At 39.9% G+C, this 15735-nt stretch overlaps 1 protein-coding gene across 2 annotated transcripts in view; it reads right to left on the bottom strand.

Moving 5' to 3' along the window:
* CNTNAP2 (contactin associated protein 2) overlaps window positions 1–15735 on the bottom strand; it is a 654845-nt gene that overhangs the window by 254542 nt on the left and 384568 nt on the right. For both annotated transcript variants that reach the window (XM_048939493.1, XM_048939492.1), the window contains exon 10: window positions 2783–2954. In XM_048939493.1, coding sequence (XP_048795450.1) covers window positions 2783–2954 — 172 coding nt within the window. The remainder of the gene's footprint in view (window positions 1–2782; window positions 2955–15735) is intronic.

Below are 15735 nucleotides of genomic sequence, written 5' to 3'. Positions count from 1 at the left end.
TACCTTCACACAATTGCTTCCAAGTCTATTTCCAGTAAAAAAATCGAAGATTCAAAATAAGAATCATCAATTCAAATTATCAAATACTAACAACATGAAAGCTTTCTAACATTAGAAATGTAGGACACAACATCTTCTTCTTCTTTCACTTCATCTATTTCCCCTTTTCGCTGATTTTCAACTCTTAACACAGCCACGAGAAGCAACAACCCAAAGAGTCCTTGACATGCCAAAACCAAGTCACTGCCACTCCACAAAGCACACTCTTCAACCTTAAACTGTTGTACCATTCTGACTGGGATGACATTATGTAGTTAAAATCCTTCAATGGCAGCCGGTACAGTTGACGCTGTGGCTAAAGCACTTTGGAATACACCACTATTTTGGCCACTGTTGAATAGAACTTGCACAGAAATGAGGTTCTCCCTCCACAGAATCCTGTCTCCCAGTGTAAATTGGGGATGGGCAAAATACAGGGAGAGGACTGACCAAAGGGATATTCTATCTCATATGACACCATACTCAGCAATTAAAACCTCAAGAAAAAGAGGAGAAAGGAAGAATATTCATGTTTATGGCATTTGCTGAGGATATCCAGAGTCAGATAATTTGTGGAATTCCGACCACCAGAGATACTTATAATTTGACTGGAAATACCCCGAGCAAAATGTTGCAGTTTTGAAATTGGCCTCACTTTGAGCAAAATTTGGACCACATGAACTCCTGATGCTTCTTGTAACCTAAATTATTCTAGAATTCTTCAGTCTTGTGATCCTTGCTTTTTTTCAAACTAAAATAAAAAAGGAAAAAAAAACCTATGTTCAACTTTCCAGCAGACTTGCAATTATTTAAAACTTAGGTAATTATCATGAGAAGCCAAGCTAAGGCACTTACTCCTTCCCTGTCTGTCCTAATACATTTCATTTAATAGTTTTAGATTTGCTAAACAACAAGACCTTGTAAATTAGAAGAAGCAGAAGTCAACACAAGTTTAATAAGTAAATCTCAAAGCAAAAGCCTGCTCCTGTATTAAGATTTTGGAATTAATGAGTTACTCCTTAATTACTCTTCTCAGTCTGGCAGAAAATAAAACAGGAAAACACAAACAAACCAGAACAACTAAGCATTATTTTAATCAAGTTTATGCACAAGTTTCGAGGTAATAAATGCAAGTGTGCACAGTTATTTTAGTTCTCTGAGGAATTCATGGATGCCAGAAGGCAATGGAGCCAGGAAATAACTTCTGGCTGCAAAACGATCACTACAACATCTATTTAAGAAACTTATAAAACGTGTGACTTTCTGAATAGTTTTCTTTATTCAAGACAGTCATATTATTGACATGTGAATTGAATTTGGCTTACAATCACTTTTCACTCCCTCCGCCTGAGAAAGTAGAAACTAGAGATGCAATTTCCCCCCAAGAACTACAAAATCCACAGAATCACAAAAACACCAAGGTTGGAAAAGACCTACAGGATCATCCAGTCCAACCATCCACCTATCACCAGTAGTTCTCACTAAACCATGTCCCTCAACACAAAATCCAAACGTTCCTCAAACACCTCCAGGGTCGGTGACTCCACCAGCTCCCTGAGCAGCCCATTCCAGTGCCTGACCACTCTTTCAGAGAAGTAGCATTTCCTAACATCCAGCCTAAATCTCCTCTGGCGCAGCGTGAAGCCATTCCCTCTAGTTCTATCACCAGTTACATGAGAAGAGGCCGACCCGCAGCTCACTGCAACCTCCCTTCAGGAAGTTATAGAGAGCAATGAGGTCTCCCCTGAGCCTCCTCCAGGCTGAACATTCCCAGCTCCTTCAGCTGCTCCTCATCAGCCCTGTGCTCCAGACCCCTCACCAGCTTTGTTGCCCTTCTTTGAACCCGCTCCAGAGCCTCAATGCCTTTCTTGCAGTGAGGGGCCCAAAACTGGACACAGTACTCAATGTGCAGCCTCACCACAGTTAGTACAGGGGGAAAATCACTCCCCTGTTCCTGCTGGCAACACCATTTCTGATGCAAGCCAGGATGCCATTGGCCTTCTTGGCCAGCCGGGCACACTGTTGGCTCATGTTCAGCCAAGCATCAATCAACACCCCCAGATCCATTTCCTCTACATCTTCCAGCCACTCTGCCCAAAGCCTGTAGCGTTGCCTGGGGTTGTTGTGGTCAAAGTGCAGGACCCAGCATTTGGCCTTGCTGAACCTCATCTCATTGGCTGCAGCCCAGCTTTCCAGATCCCTCTGTAGGGCCTCGCTACCCCCAGGCAGATCCACACTTCCAGCCAATTTGGTGTCATCCGCAAATTTACTGAGGGTGCACTCGATGCCCTCATCCAGGTCATCAATCAAGATATTGAAGAGGACAGGCCCCAGCACTGACCCCTGGGGAACACCACTTGTGACAGGTCGCCAGCTGCATTTAGCTCCATTCACCACCACTCTCTGGGCCCGGCCTTCCAGCCAGTTCCTTATCCATATCCAGCCAAGAGCATACCTGTCCAAGCCACGGGCTGCCAGCTTCTGCAGGAGAATGTTGTGTGGACACTGTCAAAGGCTTTGCTGAAGTCTAGGTAGAGCACATCAACAGCCTTTCCCTCATCCACCAGACAAGTCACTAGATCATAGAAGGATATCAGGTTGGACTTGCCCTTCATGAACCCATGCTGGCTAGAAAACTAAAGACATCATCCTTATCATCTAAACATCTCTCTGTATCACTGTATACTTTCAGAATATGTAGGATGTGTATCAGTATTAAAATATTAGTAATTCTGTGACTTACCTGTCAATAATGGCACACATGTCAATGCTGACATTGGCAAAGCTTCCCAGCTGACCTTGCTCTACTGCTTGCAAATCCACCAGCTGATCATCCACATGAATAAACTGCATGCATCCTTGAAACGAATGGTGAAATAGAGAGTGATCCGAGTCATTCATCTGTAGAGGAAACCCTGGAATGCAGCAGAAGGAATAGCATTAACTTCACATACTGATAATCAAGGCAGAATTTTTTTGGACTAGAAAAAGATATGTTTTCTAGACGAGAGAAAAGGCAAAATGGGGTACAGTTATTAGATTTCATTGTATGCTGTTAAGTCACTGGAATTACCTGCAAGAATTTATACAATATAGCTGATGATTCTTCCTTTTTTTTTTTTTTTTTTTTTTTTTTTTTTTTTTTTTTAAATATTGAGTGGAAGTCTTCTGGTACTTTTCTTGTGTCTCCCATTCTCACGTCATTGTTTCTTGTTAATCCTCATTTTAAAAATCAGTTTAAGGAAATTGAGAAAAGATTAATCTTTTTAGCATATTGTAAGGATCACATTGCAATTTCTCTTCATATTTTTGACATGTATTTTATGAAACAACATCCCAGTTCAGATTTCTGCAGAAGAAATCTTCCTATACAATACTTGTGCTCAAAACTTTCTACAAACCTAGAACTAGCCCTAAATTCCATGTCTGCTTCTGAAAAAAATCTGAGAACAATTTGCAGAATTTTCATTTTTGCTCTGAACATATTCACTTATATGCCAATCTTCATGAAGGTTGCTTAAGAAAGATGAGAATGAGTTAGATTCTTGATTCAGGTGAAAGCATAGGGAAATGAAGAATGCATGTATGTCTTGCTCCAATTTATAGGAGGGAGAGGAGATTCTTTTAATATCTGTATACCCAACGTGAGATTAAGAAACAACGGTTCAAACGTTGGTCCAACCAGTTTATTACAAATCCTAATCAGGGAGACGGGGAAGGGAAGGAGGGCGATAGAAAAGACAGGAAAGAAGCAAGAGTTGCGTAAAGCGGGGATGGTCACCACCAGGATCCAGCAGCGTCCCGTTGCACGGCGTTTGAGGTCCGAGGCAGAAGCAGCACGGGGGGAGCAGCAGCAGCGTGGCGGCGTTGGGCAGCAAGCAGGCAGCAGGAGGCGGTCATGGAGCCAATGCGGGAGGAAGCAGCAGCGCTCAGGCAGCAGCCCAGGAGAGTCCGTCAGCATGCGGGAATTCCGTAGTGAGGAATGTGATGGCAGACATCTTTTCTACTACTTCAGCATGCAGGCATCACTTCGTGAGGAATCTGTTGTCAGAAACCTATCCTCATGGTTTTTGATTCCTCTTTTATCCTCCTTTTCCTCCTGTCTACGTGATATCCTTGGGCGCTTGAGCAAGAGACTTGCGAGGACCCCCAGAGATGGCCATCATCCTGAGATAAATCCACACAAAAGAGCACTTCACAGCCATTTAGCTGCAGCTCATCTCTCCTTGCCCCTGGCCTTGTCCATCTGTGTCCCCCAGACAAAGGATTTCACAACCCTTGCCCAGGACTTGTCCATCAAAGTTCTCAACCTTTCACAACCTTTGCCCAGGACTTGCCTGGACTTGAACAAGTCCGTCTGTGCCCCCAGCAAGCTTTGAGACCCTGATGTTAACAGAATAATATCTTACAATGTATGCCGCTGCTTAGCTGAATATCCCTTATAGTAGAATGTATCAATTTACCTGAGAAAAATATCCTGGAAAAGGCAGTGCAGTGCCTTATCCACTACTCACAATTTTTTAACAGTAGATGGCCTCAACATATTCATCTAAGCAGAATATTTACATAAAGAGTAGGAAAGAAGAGAGATGGGCTGACAGGCATATTCACTCCAAGGCCCATGGGCTTCATGCAACCCAGCTCAGCTTGAACTGCAGCCCATGCTCTCTACTGCTGTGTCATCACACTGGCAGCTCTGCTTTGCTGAGCAATATGGCCTGGCCCTAGGCACTGGGGGGCACAGTGCACTGAAGGCAAGTAATATTGCACAGTGATTAGTTTGCAAGGAAATTATGTTAGTTTTCGAAGATTGCAGTTTTCAAAGATTACATTATGTGCAGAAACATGCTGCCAAACTCAGTGCATAGTAGAAATTCTTCGTAAACACAAAACAGCAGAACTGATGAAAGTCAGTCTCCTCAACAAAATATTTTTAGAAAGTTAAAACTCAAACAGACTCCATTTTAAAAACAAGTTACATGACAGCAAGTCCTACTGCAAAAAAATCAAAACCATTCCCTCACTGTGAGTTTGTTAAGCAATGTATGGAAAGCATGACAGATAAAGTGTGTTCTGATAAAGAAACAGGAAACATTTTTTTTCAGTAGACTTGGAGAGTAAAGCTGATAATTTCAAATTTTATGCTCTGGCAATATATAAAAATACTGATGCTACAGATATAGCTCATCTTGAGTTTTCATTAGAGGTCCTGATAACATACATTGACACTGAGGAAATGGCTTCTTTGGTGCCATGAAAGTTACAACTAAATTTGTATGAAGCAGTAAAAACTATATTAAAGCAATTTAGCCTTTGCCAATCTATCTGGTCTAGCTACTGATGGTGCCCCAATGATGACTGGAAGGGGGACTTATAAAATCAGTAAAAGATGATGTAACTTATGTTTGATGAAATATCATGGCAACTGGCATCAAGAAAACTTATATGCAAAAGACATAAAAATAGATATGTCATATAAATTGTCATCAAATCTGTGCATTTCACGAAGTAGAAGGGTCTGAATCATCACCAATTCTAGGAGTTCATTAGAATTACAGATATTGATTATGAGGTCATAAAATCACAAAATTGCCAGGGTTGGAAGGGACCTCAAGGATCATGAATCTCTAACCCCCTGCCACACACAGGGCCACCAACCTCCTCATTTACTACCAGCCCAGGCTGCCCAGGGCCCCATCCAACGTGGCCTTGAACACCTCCAGGGATGGACGGGGCATCCACAGACTCTCTGGGCAGCTGTTCCAGCACCTCACCACTCTCTCTCTAAAGAACTTCCCCCTGACATCCAACCTCAATCTCCCCTCTCTCAACTTCAAACCATTTCCCCTTGTCCCGCAGTTATCAACCCTTTCCAAGAGTTGACTCCCCTCCTGTTTGTAGGCTCCCTTTAGGTACTGAAAGGCTGCAGTGAGGTCACCCCACAGCCTTCTTTTCTCCAGGCTGAACAAACCCAGCTCCCTCAGCCTGTCTTGTTTTTTAGGTTTTAATACACACGAATATATATAGTTAGCATTTTTATTATAAATTTTATGTGATCTATGTCAATTCCTGTTCACTCAATATAGCCCAGGCAAGCCAAAAAAGGCAAAACTATGGGCTGTCATATGTTTATTCAAAGAGATGGTAAAAAAATCTGAAAAATGATGAAATGAAAAGTGACATAATGATTTTGCAGACTTTTGTTATGATGATAACAAGCCATGCAGTTCTTGACTATGGAAACACTTCACAGAACTCTGAGTAGCTAAGACAAATTGTATAGCTACTATTCATTCTTTCACTTTCATATTCAACCCAATGTTTTACTACTCTCTTCAATAGCATGGAAACTGCTGTTTGTGAAAACAGGTCAATAACAGATAGTGGAACATAAGGCCAAAAACAACCTGGTAACAACATCAGCAGGAAGAAGGAATGAACACCATTTAAATTCTGCTCCTGAATACATTTTACAGAGTGCGATACAAAGAATTGGACTGGCTTCACAGAGAGAGCAATGAATGGAGGGCAGAAAGGAGCAACTGCGAGTTGAGAATAGATGATGCATAATGTGGCAAATATTACTAAAATTAAAAAAAATCACACCTGAAGTCTACACCAAAACACGATTAAGATACATATTGACCAAGTAAGTTTGCCAGTTTATCTGTATGACTGATTGTTGTAGGCCAGAGAAGCTGGAAGTGCTGCTGCTTCTACCTGAAGACTGATCAGCTCAGGATTCTGAGTTCTGCTACATATTCCTGTATAATCAATGAGTATACAGATGTATGATCGGCAAACATACAGAGAATTTAGGCCGGTCTTCAGAGAGCGTGTATCTGGAAAGACTACTGTGTTGGAGAGGGATAATCAGAAATGAATGGAAAAGCTTACCTATCCCATGTCCTGGGCTTACAGAAAAACTCCAAGAGGAGAAACGTCCAGACAGAGATCCTTCCCCAAAGCCCTAAAATGGGGTCTAGGAGAGGTGCAGCCAGGCTCCACCCTTCCAGTCACACAGCTGAACTGCCTTCACTTGCACTCCCATGGCTGACTCCTTGCTTGCCTCCAGTGATCAATCAGAGGTTCAGGCTGTGATTCAACAGTTCCCATGCAGTACCGATGGATGAAGAATATAATTTATTTACTCGTATCTCTTTATTTGCCCATCTCCCATGGTTGTTTCCAGTTTTAAGGAATTGGAAAAGGGTTATTTTAATTTTTAAGTAGCAGTATAACTCCTTACATAAATGGTGAGGCTGACTGTGAATCAAGGCATTTTAGTATTCTATTATAGATAATAAAAATGAGACCATTTTAGAAATACTGCAAGGAGATAATTTAGGAAATATTTCCCTATCCGTGGGATAAGGAAACACATGTTTATTTTCAACCATATACTTCCTTTGCTCTCACGAACAGCCTTCCCTAATAATTATTTTTTCTATTCTTTAATATTGCTGCCATAGCTTTCACAAATTGCAGTTAATAAGTATGGTGTTATAAAAAGAAAACTCCTCATTGAGTTTTTATTTTTACCTTTAGCTTAATTTGTAAGTTAACAATGGCATGCTAACTTATGTAAGCAACAAGTTTAACTGTATATAGAATAGATATGATGTTTTCAATCTATTAGGTGTACCTACTTATTTTGGTGGAGCCTGGACAGATACAGACACTTCAGGTAACTCCAGCACAAGTCAGTGAGGGCAAGATTGTTTTTAGATCTGTAAGAGATCCCATAGATTGTAATTGTTATTTCAATGCACAATAATGCTTTTCCCTTCGAGCCTTCCGTTACAGAGGGATGATTTGCTTGCTGATTCTTCCTACATTTAGTCAAATTTTAAATGAAATCCTATAAAGAACCTGATAGCAATGCTGTCACTGGGAAAGACTTGCTTGCAGACAAGAAAAATGTACATTTTTGAACTACTAATGCAGTGTAATGTAGACAAATCAAACTGCTAAATACACCTTCAACTGCCTTATCTTGAAATTCTGACATCCTTCTGCATTTTTTCCTCTACTAAATCTGAAAATTACCAGTTTTTTTTCCATATTTGAAGCCCACAAAAAGATGGATTATCCTGCAAAAGTCAGATATGGATTGAATCTGAATTTTAGCCAGAGTACAAGGAAATTTTTTTCCCAGGATGTCAGTCTGTCATTCCAAACTCAAAAACAGCTAAAAGTCTAAGTTCAAACATCCAAAAACTTTAAGATCTACTATTTTCACTCATGCTGTTTTCCATTAGAACAATCATTCTACTTTTTCATGCTGTTGGACCCATGCAATGTTCTATGCAATTTTAATATATTAAATACAATAAAAATCGCGATATATTTAATAAGATACCCAAAAAGAGAAAGAAGTGTTTCTTTGCCAGTGTCAAGATTTATTATGCTTCTCTTCTAATTGCCTGAGTAAGATTATAGGAAGAAAACTATAAGAACAGAAGTGTAAGTAAGAATGTACTCAGTGATATAATAATAAATAAAGTCAAAATAGAATAAGCATCTAATGCACCAGCTGTTTCTGAGATGTGGCCTAAGAGTAGTGTCTTGTACTGGATTTTTTAAAGGGAGGTTCAATTTTTAACTGCTTAGCAGTGATAATTTGTGAGGCATTATCTGGCATGTATCTAATCTCAGATCTGTGTTTCAGTTATACACCCTAGGTCTTTGCTATCCAGAATGAAGAGAAGGAAAAATTATTCCTCTAGAAAGCAGCAGTGCAACACCACTGAAGAGCCAAGTGATCCTTAAGTTTCTATACATAATATACATAATATACAGAAGATGTTTTTCTTTTTTACCCACAAAAAAAAAAAAAAAAAAAAAAACACCACAAATCCTTTGCGTATTGATTATCCTATTTTGAAGATGCAACTGGTGTTTCATGTGTTGTGAAACAGGAAACAATAGTAAAAGGCAAGCTAAATGCAGCTACCCACCTACATTCACCTAATGTTTTCACACTTACTTCAACTGAACTAGAACAGTGTCTATAGTATGAAGTAGAACACAGGCAATAACTTTGCAATAGTAGAAGCTTACTGCTCAAGAAGCGTGAAATAAGCTAAATAAACTGTACAAGTGATCAAAGAATTGTAGGGGTTGGAAAGTATATCTAGATATCATGGAGTCCAATGTTCCTACTAAATTAGGTTCCCTAGAGCAGGTCATGTAGGTAGATGTCCAGATGAATCTTGAATATGCCTAAGGAAGGAGAATCTACAACATCTCCAGGCAGCCTGCTCCAGTGCTGGGTCCCTCAGAAAGTAAAGCAGTTCTTCATCTTAGTATGGAACTTCCTGGGTCCCAATTTCTCTCCATTGTCCCTTGTTCCATTGACACGCGTCACTGAAAAAAGAAGTCCGGCACCGTTAACTTTAATCTCACTCTTAAGTTATTTAAAAATAAAAACATGAGATCCCCTCTCAGCCTTCTCTTCTCCAGAAGGAAGAGTCCCATGTCTCACGCTTTTCTCATATGGAATATTCTCCAGACCCTTAATAATCTTTGTTGACTTCCACTGAACCCTTTCTAGGAGATACCTGTCTTTTTGTTGTTTTTTTTTTTTAAATTGGTAGTCCAGAATTGAGCACACCATTCCAGATATGGCCTCACCACGGCAGATTTAAGACAAAGGATCATCTCCCTTGACCTGCTGGCCACACCTTTTTTAATATATTATGCATCCCAGAATGCCACTAGCCTTCTTGGCCACAAGGTACAGTGCTGGCTCATGGCCTACCTGTTGTCCTCCAGGACATTCAGGTCCTTCTCTGTAGAGCTCCTCTCAAGTAGATCAGCCCCTAACACAAGGGTTTTGAATCTTTTGACTTGCTAGGCCACACTGAATGAAGAATTGTCTTGAGCCACATACTCGAGGCTGTATCAGAAGTATTATCTCCTATTTATTTCCATGGAAATTACAACATATACAAAGAGCATAACAGCACCTGATAGAACAAATTCACAACTACAAAATTCTATATTTCAACATAATCACCACTATTTGGGAACTATTAGGTCACAGCCCAAACCTGTGATTGAGCATCTGGATATATGTGGCCAGCCCTGGGAGCACAGGTTCAGGCAATTGACCTGCACGACAGGAGCCTTACTCATTTAAGGGCTGTCAGCCAAAAGGGAAGTACCTCTACTTGAAGATTTTGTCCTCTGGGGAAAGTTCCAGTGAGCCCCAGTTTTTAGAGTAGGGTAAATTCTTTGTTTTTTATTATCAGATTATAACTAAAGCCTTTGGCTATCCAAAAGCTGGTCAGAGGCAGCTATATGCCTCTATTTTATGTCTTACAACCACTGTTAGCTATTCATTTTCAGCAGCAATGAACAAGAGCCTGGCATGCTATACTTACAAAAATCTGCAGCAGTGGAGGTGACCCACTATCACCACTGTAGAAGTGTACCACCCATCACCTCGCTGTGTTCACATCTACTGTTTGGTCTCCAAAAAAAAAAAAAAAAAAAAAAAGTTCAGCAGTGAATGAATAGCAGTGAGTTTTTCCTCAATGGAGGAATTCAATCAACCACTTGGCTTCATACACACTTCTGTGTCAGAGGCCATTTTGTCAGACTGCCCCTCTGTTGCCATCTGTCACAAGGCAACACAATGTAATGGGATGATGTCAGGGAGGTTCAGCCTCTACTATGACACTATCAGCATCTGATGTCATGGCCTACTATAATAAAGTAGGAGGCATTACTTTTGGGGCAGCTCTTGTAAACTATATAATAGTTTTCATACCTACTATTAATTTTTAATATATTTTATTAAAACAAAAAAGAGGGCAACAAAAACTGATGGGTTATTTGACCTCAGTTTTGTGAGAACAGTATGTCAGCCTGATTTGATCAAAGTGGTTGCAATTCTTTTTGTGTTCTTGAGGTGTTCAGAGATGAAAATTTATTCTTCCTGTGCTTCACCCTTGAAAGTAGTTTGCAAATATATATACTGCCAGAGAGCAGTGAATAAGGTGGGATGGTGAAGTAAGGGATGTTTTTCCTCTTAAGTTAGGTCTTATGAAAGTCTGGTGAAGAAACATGGTCAAATCATTGAGTTGAATGCTAGACACTATTTACATTACATAAACTAACTGCAATTTTTAAAATACGAACTGAAGACAGAATCACAGGTATACCAGGGAATTAACTTTTTTTTTTTTCCAGCAAGCTTGAAACCTAGTCTCAAGCTCCCTTATCAAAACTGAAAGCATGGCTACTTTTTTTTTAATACTGTTTACAGTATTATGTTTAGCCAAAATATCAAAATATATAAAATTATTTGCCATAATTTGAGTTAGTGCTGCTCTGAGCCCTCCCCATGTCCTGATTTCAGTTGACACAGTGTTACAGCATACTGATGTGTGGTTGTTGCTGAGTGATGAATGTGCACCTGTGGCCAGACTGGGCCAGTAGCCAAGGCAGAGCTCCCATCACGGTGGTGAGGGGCAGGGGCTACACTGCATGTCAGGCTGCGCTGAGCCGCCTGTGGGCAGTGGGTTGGACAGATCTGTCCTAACTTGTATTGATGCATGCAGTTATTCCTCCCCAGACACTAGAAGTCTACACTTGCTCTTTTTGTACCTCACCAGCCTCCTCTCTGCCCAGCCCTCTGGTCTGTTCAGGTGCTGCAGAATAGGAACATGTCCTTCCAGAGTTATGAATGGCTGGAGTTAAAACATATTTTTATTTTCATTGCATTGCAAATTTGTAAAGCTGTGGAAATGCTCAAAACAAGGAAGTAAACAAGGAAGTATTTGAAGGAACGCATGATTAAAATGTAAGTTCCAACAGTTTCACCTGTTTAATTGAAGTCATAGTTCTGTATTAGGGAATACAAGGACTAAGGATTAGGTCTGCCAAGACATTGGGATCCATGTCTAGTAACTGCATGAACTGTCCTGAACATGATCACAACTTTAAAGTCTCCCCACTTGGTGTGGCACAGGAAGGCACACTAGAGCAGGAATGATAAGTCATCTGTGCATTTCAAAATACAATCACTGACTTCTTAAGTCTTCAATTTTCCTAAGAAAATCAACTTTACTTGTGTCTTCATTGTTTCGTTTCTAAAAACAAAGGCTGAACATAAAATTATTGTATCTTTGCTATCTTTGCTATTTTTAAACTCATCTTCTGCAAGTCTCATACAGACCACAGTGTCTGGTGGACTGTACCAGGTAAGAGGAAATGCACATATAGCTCATCTTTGTTCTCAGGTCACACAATACATGGACTGCACTTCAAAAAAAGACTGTCCATTTTACCACTACTATGCATACAATGCATTTGAACTGCATGGGAGAACAAAAGGGATGGTTCAGAGTGATGAAATGTGATGAATACTTTGCTGCTTCTCTGGCTCTAGACATGTGTCACTGCATTGAGAATGAGAAAAAGCAAGCTGCAGTAGTTTCTCTATGGTCTACTGATGGTGGTCTATTCAGTTCTCATTCTTCTCCCAGAACTGAAGTGGTGTTCAAAAACTGTAGAGATAAAACATCTCTTTGCAATCATCTGAGCATGCAGAGAAATAAAAGTGAACATAGTGCTGCGGCAGTCATAATGTGAATGAAAGCAGGTCAAGAGCTCGTAGATCATTCGTGTCATTTCTGTCTTGGCTGGATTAAGTCTAGCCAAGTCCCATGTGGGGATGACTGCCAAGATGATGAAGAGTGGGGCCAACTGCATTCACTTCTCTTAGCCACTGCTTTAAGCCATCCACGTGAAGGAAGAAGTCTTGAGACCTGCAAGGAGGTGAAGTGGTCAGGGATAGCACTACGGTGGAGAGCCATGCTGAAGATAAATGGGATGGAATAGATGTAAGGTACCCAGCTGCTTCAGGGGCTTTGTTGCAAGTGGATACAACACTGTGATGAGCAGTTTAAGAAACAGATAAAAGATAATGGCTGTTATTCCATTCCATCAGGCTGGATAGGGCTGACTCAGCCTTCCCTCAACTCAGTGCAAAAGCTGTTGTGACTTGCCTAATAGTTCTGCTTTAGGGGTCCAACAAAGCAGAGAAGAACATTCTGCTGAGACTGGGTGAAACAGCCCTCAGATACATCTGCTGGGGTTGTTGTGTGAAGAAAACAAGCTTCTGTCACTTACACAAACTTTTTCAGCTAGAACATGCAATGCCATTTGCAAGCTGGAGTGGAATGCCTGCTGATAATGCTTCTTTAATTGAGATAAAAGTTTCTGAGAGATCCTTTGGAACAGCGAAGCACCTACAGGGAAGAGCATCATGTAAATCCTTTCATAGTGTGCACTGGATGTTATTGCTTGTATTAAGATCTGCAGGCCCAGGACAAATACACAAAATATCTGCACAGATAAATATGTTACATCTTCTTTCAGTTCACTTGCTTAGGTTAGCTGCAGGCTGACATATGTTAGAGCACACCTTTAAGTCTTCAGAGTAAAACATTTTGAAAGCAAACCTATTAGGGTCAATAATGAACTTATAATACTCATGGTTAAAAAGGAGGGGGAGTAAGACTGCCAGCAAATTGCTTTCCAAATGACCTGTCACCTCTAAGTCTGCGGCTGGAGGCCTGCAAATGGATCATTCTATTACCTGTAATGAACTTAATTTTAAAGTGATATCCACATCAAATTTAATATAGCAGTATCAGTTTTGTTGTCTATGATTATGTATCATCTCTAAGTACATTAATAAATGTGTTGTGCAATCTAAGAAAATGCAACAGCATTACACGCACATCATTAACCTAAAAAATACGTAATATTTAAAGCAAAGTACTTCTGTTTATTAAACTATTCCATACAATAAATAAATAAGTAATGGTATGGTATATACAAATGTACAAATGTACAAAGTATTCTCTAGAGAGAGTGAATTCAGAATCACCAAGTTTGAGCTTCTTGTCTGTTTATACCTACTTAATGAATGAACAGGTAGTTATTTAGTCTAGACTTAAGACTCGGACTTTTAAAGTGCTTAAATGTGAATTAGTACCCTATGAGATTGTTGTTGTAGTTGATTGCATTCATCCTTTGACAGATCTTCACCTCAGAAAATCCTATGGCTCCTATGTTTAAAGACAGACTCCCCCATACAGAAGGACTGTCCATGAATGAGATGAGACATAAATTCCTGCTCTTGTAGAGTCTCTGCCTTTCCTTCCTTCCTTTCCAGGAAGGGTGCTGGGTGTTTCACAATAACTGTAACATTTGCTCAGTGACATTTTGGATGTTTTAATCCTTCAGCCATAGCTCACCACATGGTTTCATGTGGTTTAATTTACTCCCTCCCCAAGACTTCCAAGACATGGGCTTCCACTGCAGGCATGTTCTATCTGTTGGAGCATTGCTAAGAGCTTTCTAACCATGATATCCAATATCAATGACAAAAATTCAAACTGAGGTTCAGTGGGTATCAGCTCAATCATGGTGTATAAATACTCAAGATCACTAAAGTAATATTATTATTTGCAGTCCAAGATTCTGCATGATACACTAAGGACAAAGAGGAGCCCGACAGCCTAGCTGCTAAAGGAAAGAGTTGGATAAAGCCAGTAAAACAGAGCTTGAGGGAATTCTCTCTCTCAGTATAGCTGAAATGGCAAGTGAGACAGAAGCAGAAGGGGAAACCAAGTCTAATAACAAGGTTTGACAGCAATGGAATGGTAAAACCACCACATGATGGTTAAATTCTGGTGGACCTAGTTATAGATCGATGTTAGCACACATTAATTCACCAAAGTTAATCACACCTGAAGCACTTCATGTACATGGCATGTATTTTGGCCTAGCTGGTACGGTCTTATTAATTTTATGTGTGAAATCTGTTCTGTAGAGTCAGATAAAGTCACAAACATAGCTGAGATTTATAAACATCATGATTCGACACACCAAATTCTACTAGTTTAATTGCAGTTGTCTCATGCTAAGTCACGGCTCTTATTTATTTACTTCAGTACTGTATTAAAGTAATTCCTTTAGCTCAATTCTCTAAAGTATTTAAGCCTTGAATTGCATAAGTACTACTGGTCAGGATCTCTGTACTTCTTATGATTCCTTTATCCTCACTTTATCTTGTTTTAATATTTGTTCCCTCTTTCCTTTTTATTTCCTCCTTACTGATACCTGTACTTCCCTTCTGTTGAGTTCTAAGCTTGTTTTCCCATTAGCCCTCCAACTCAAAATAATGGAGAAGATTAGGTTTAGCAAAGTTGTTTAGTGTCATTTTCTGCCTTGGCAAGAAGTAGAAAAGGGAATATTTGTGTAAATCTCACCTACTTTGGATGGTAAGCCAAAGAAGTCTGTGCTATAGTTGACATAATACATTACAAAATATTTATCCTTCAAAAATCTAAACTTCTCTGTAGGGAGAAATAAACTGCTCACTTTTGGTGAAAATCTTTACTAAAGAGTTCTAATCTGAGATATGAGTTCTGTCCCAGTTCAATATAATTTTAATGCAGTTATAAAGTATGTGGTGCTCTCCCTTCTCTCCCTTTGAAATCCATTTTTGTCACATAGTTGTACTCAGGCTTCTACTACAAACATGTTGTTTTAGAGCAAATTTGTCATTGGAACAATGACCTTGAAACTGCTTTAAAGAAGGAAATGCTGTTAAAAAAATTGTCATATTGTTGCGTGCTGTGAATTTTTTTTTTTATTTATACCAGCTGCATC

This window comes from Lagopus muta, chromosome 3 (genome assembly GCF_023343835.1).
Source record: "Lagopus muta isolate bLagMut1 chromosome 3, bLagMut1 primary, whole genome shotgun sequence".
NCBI lineage: Eukaryota > Metazoa > Chordata > Aves > Galliformes > Phasianidae > Lagopus > Lagopus muta.
This window is presented reverse-complemented; position numbering and strand designations above follow the sequence as displayed.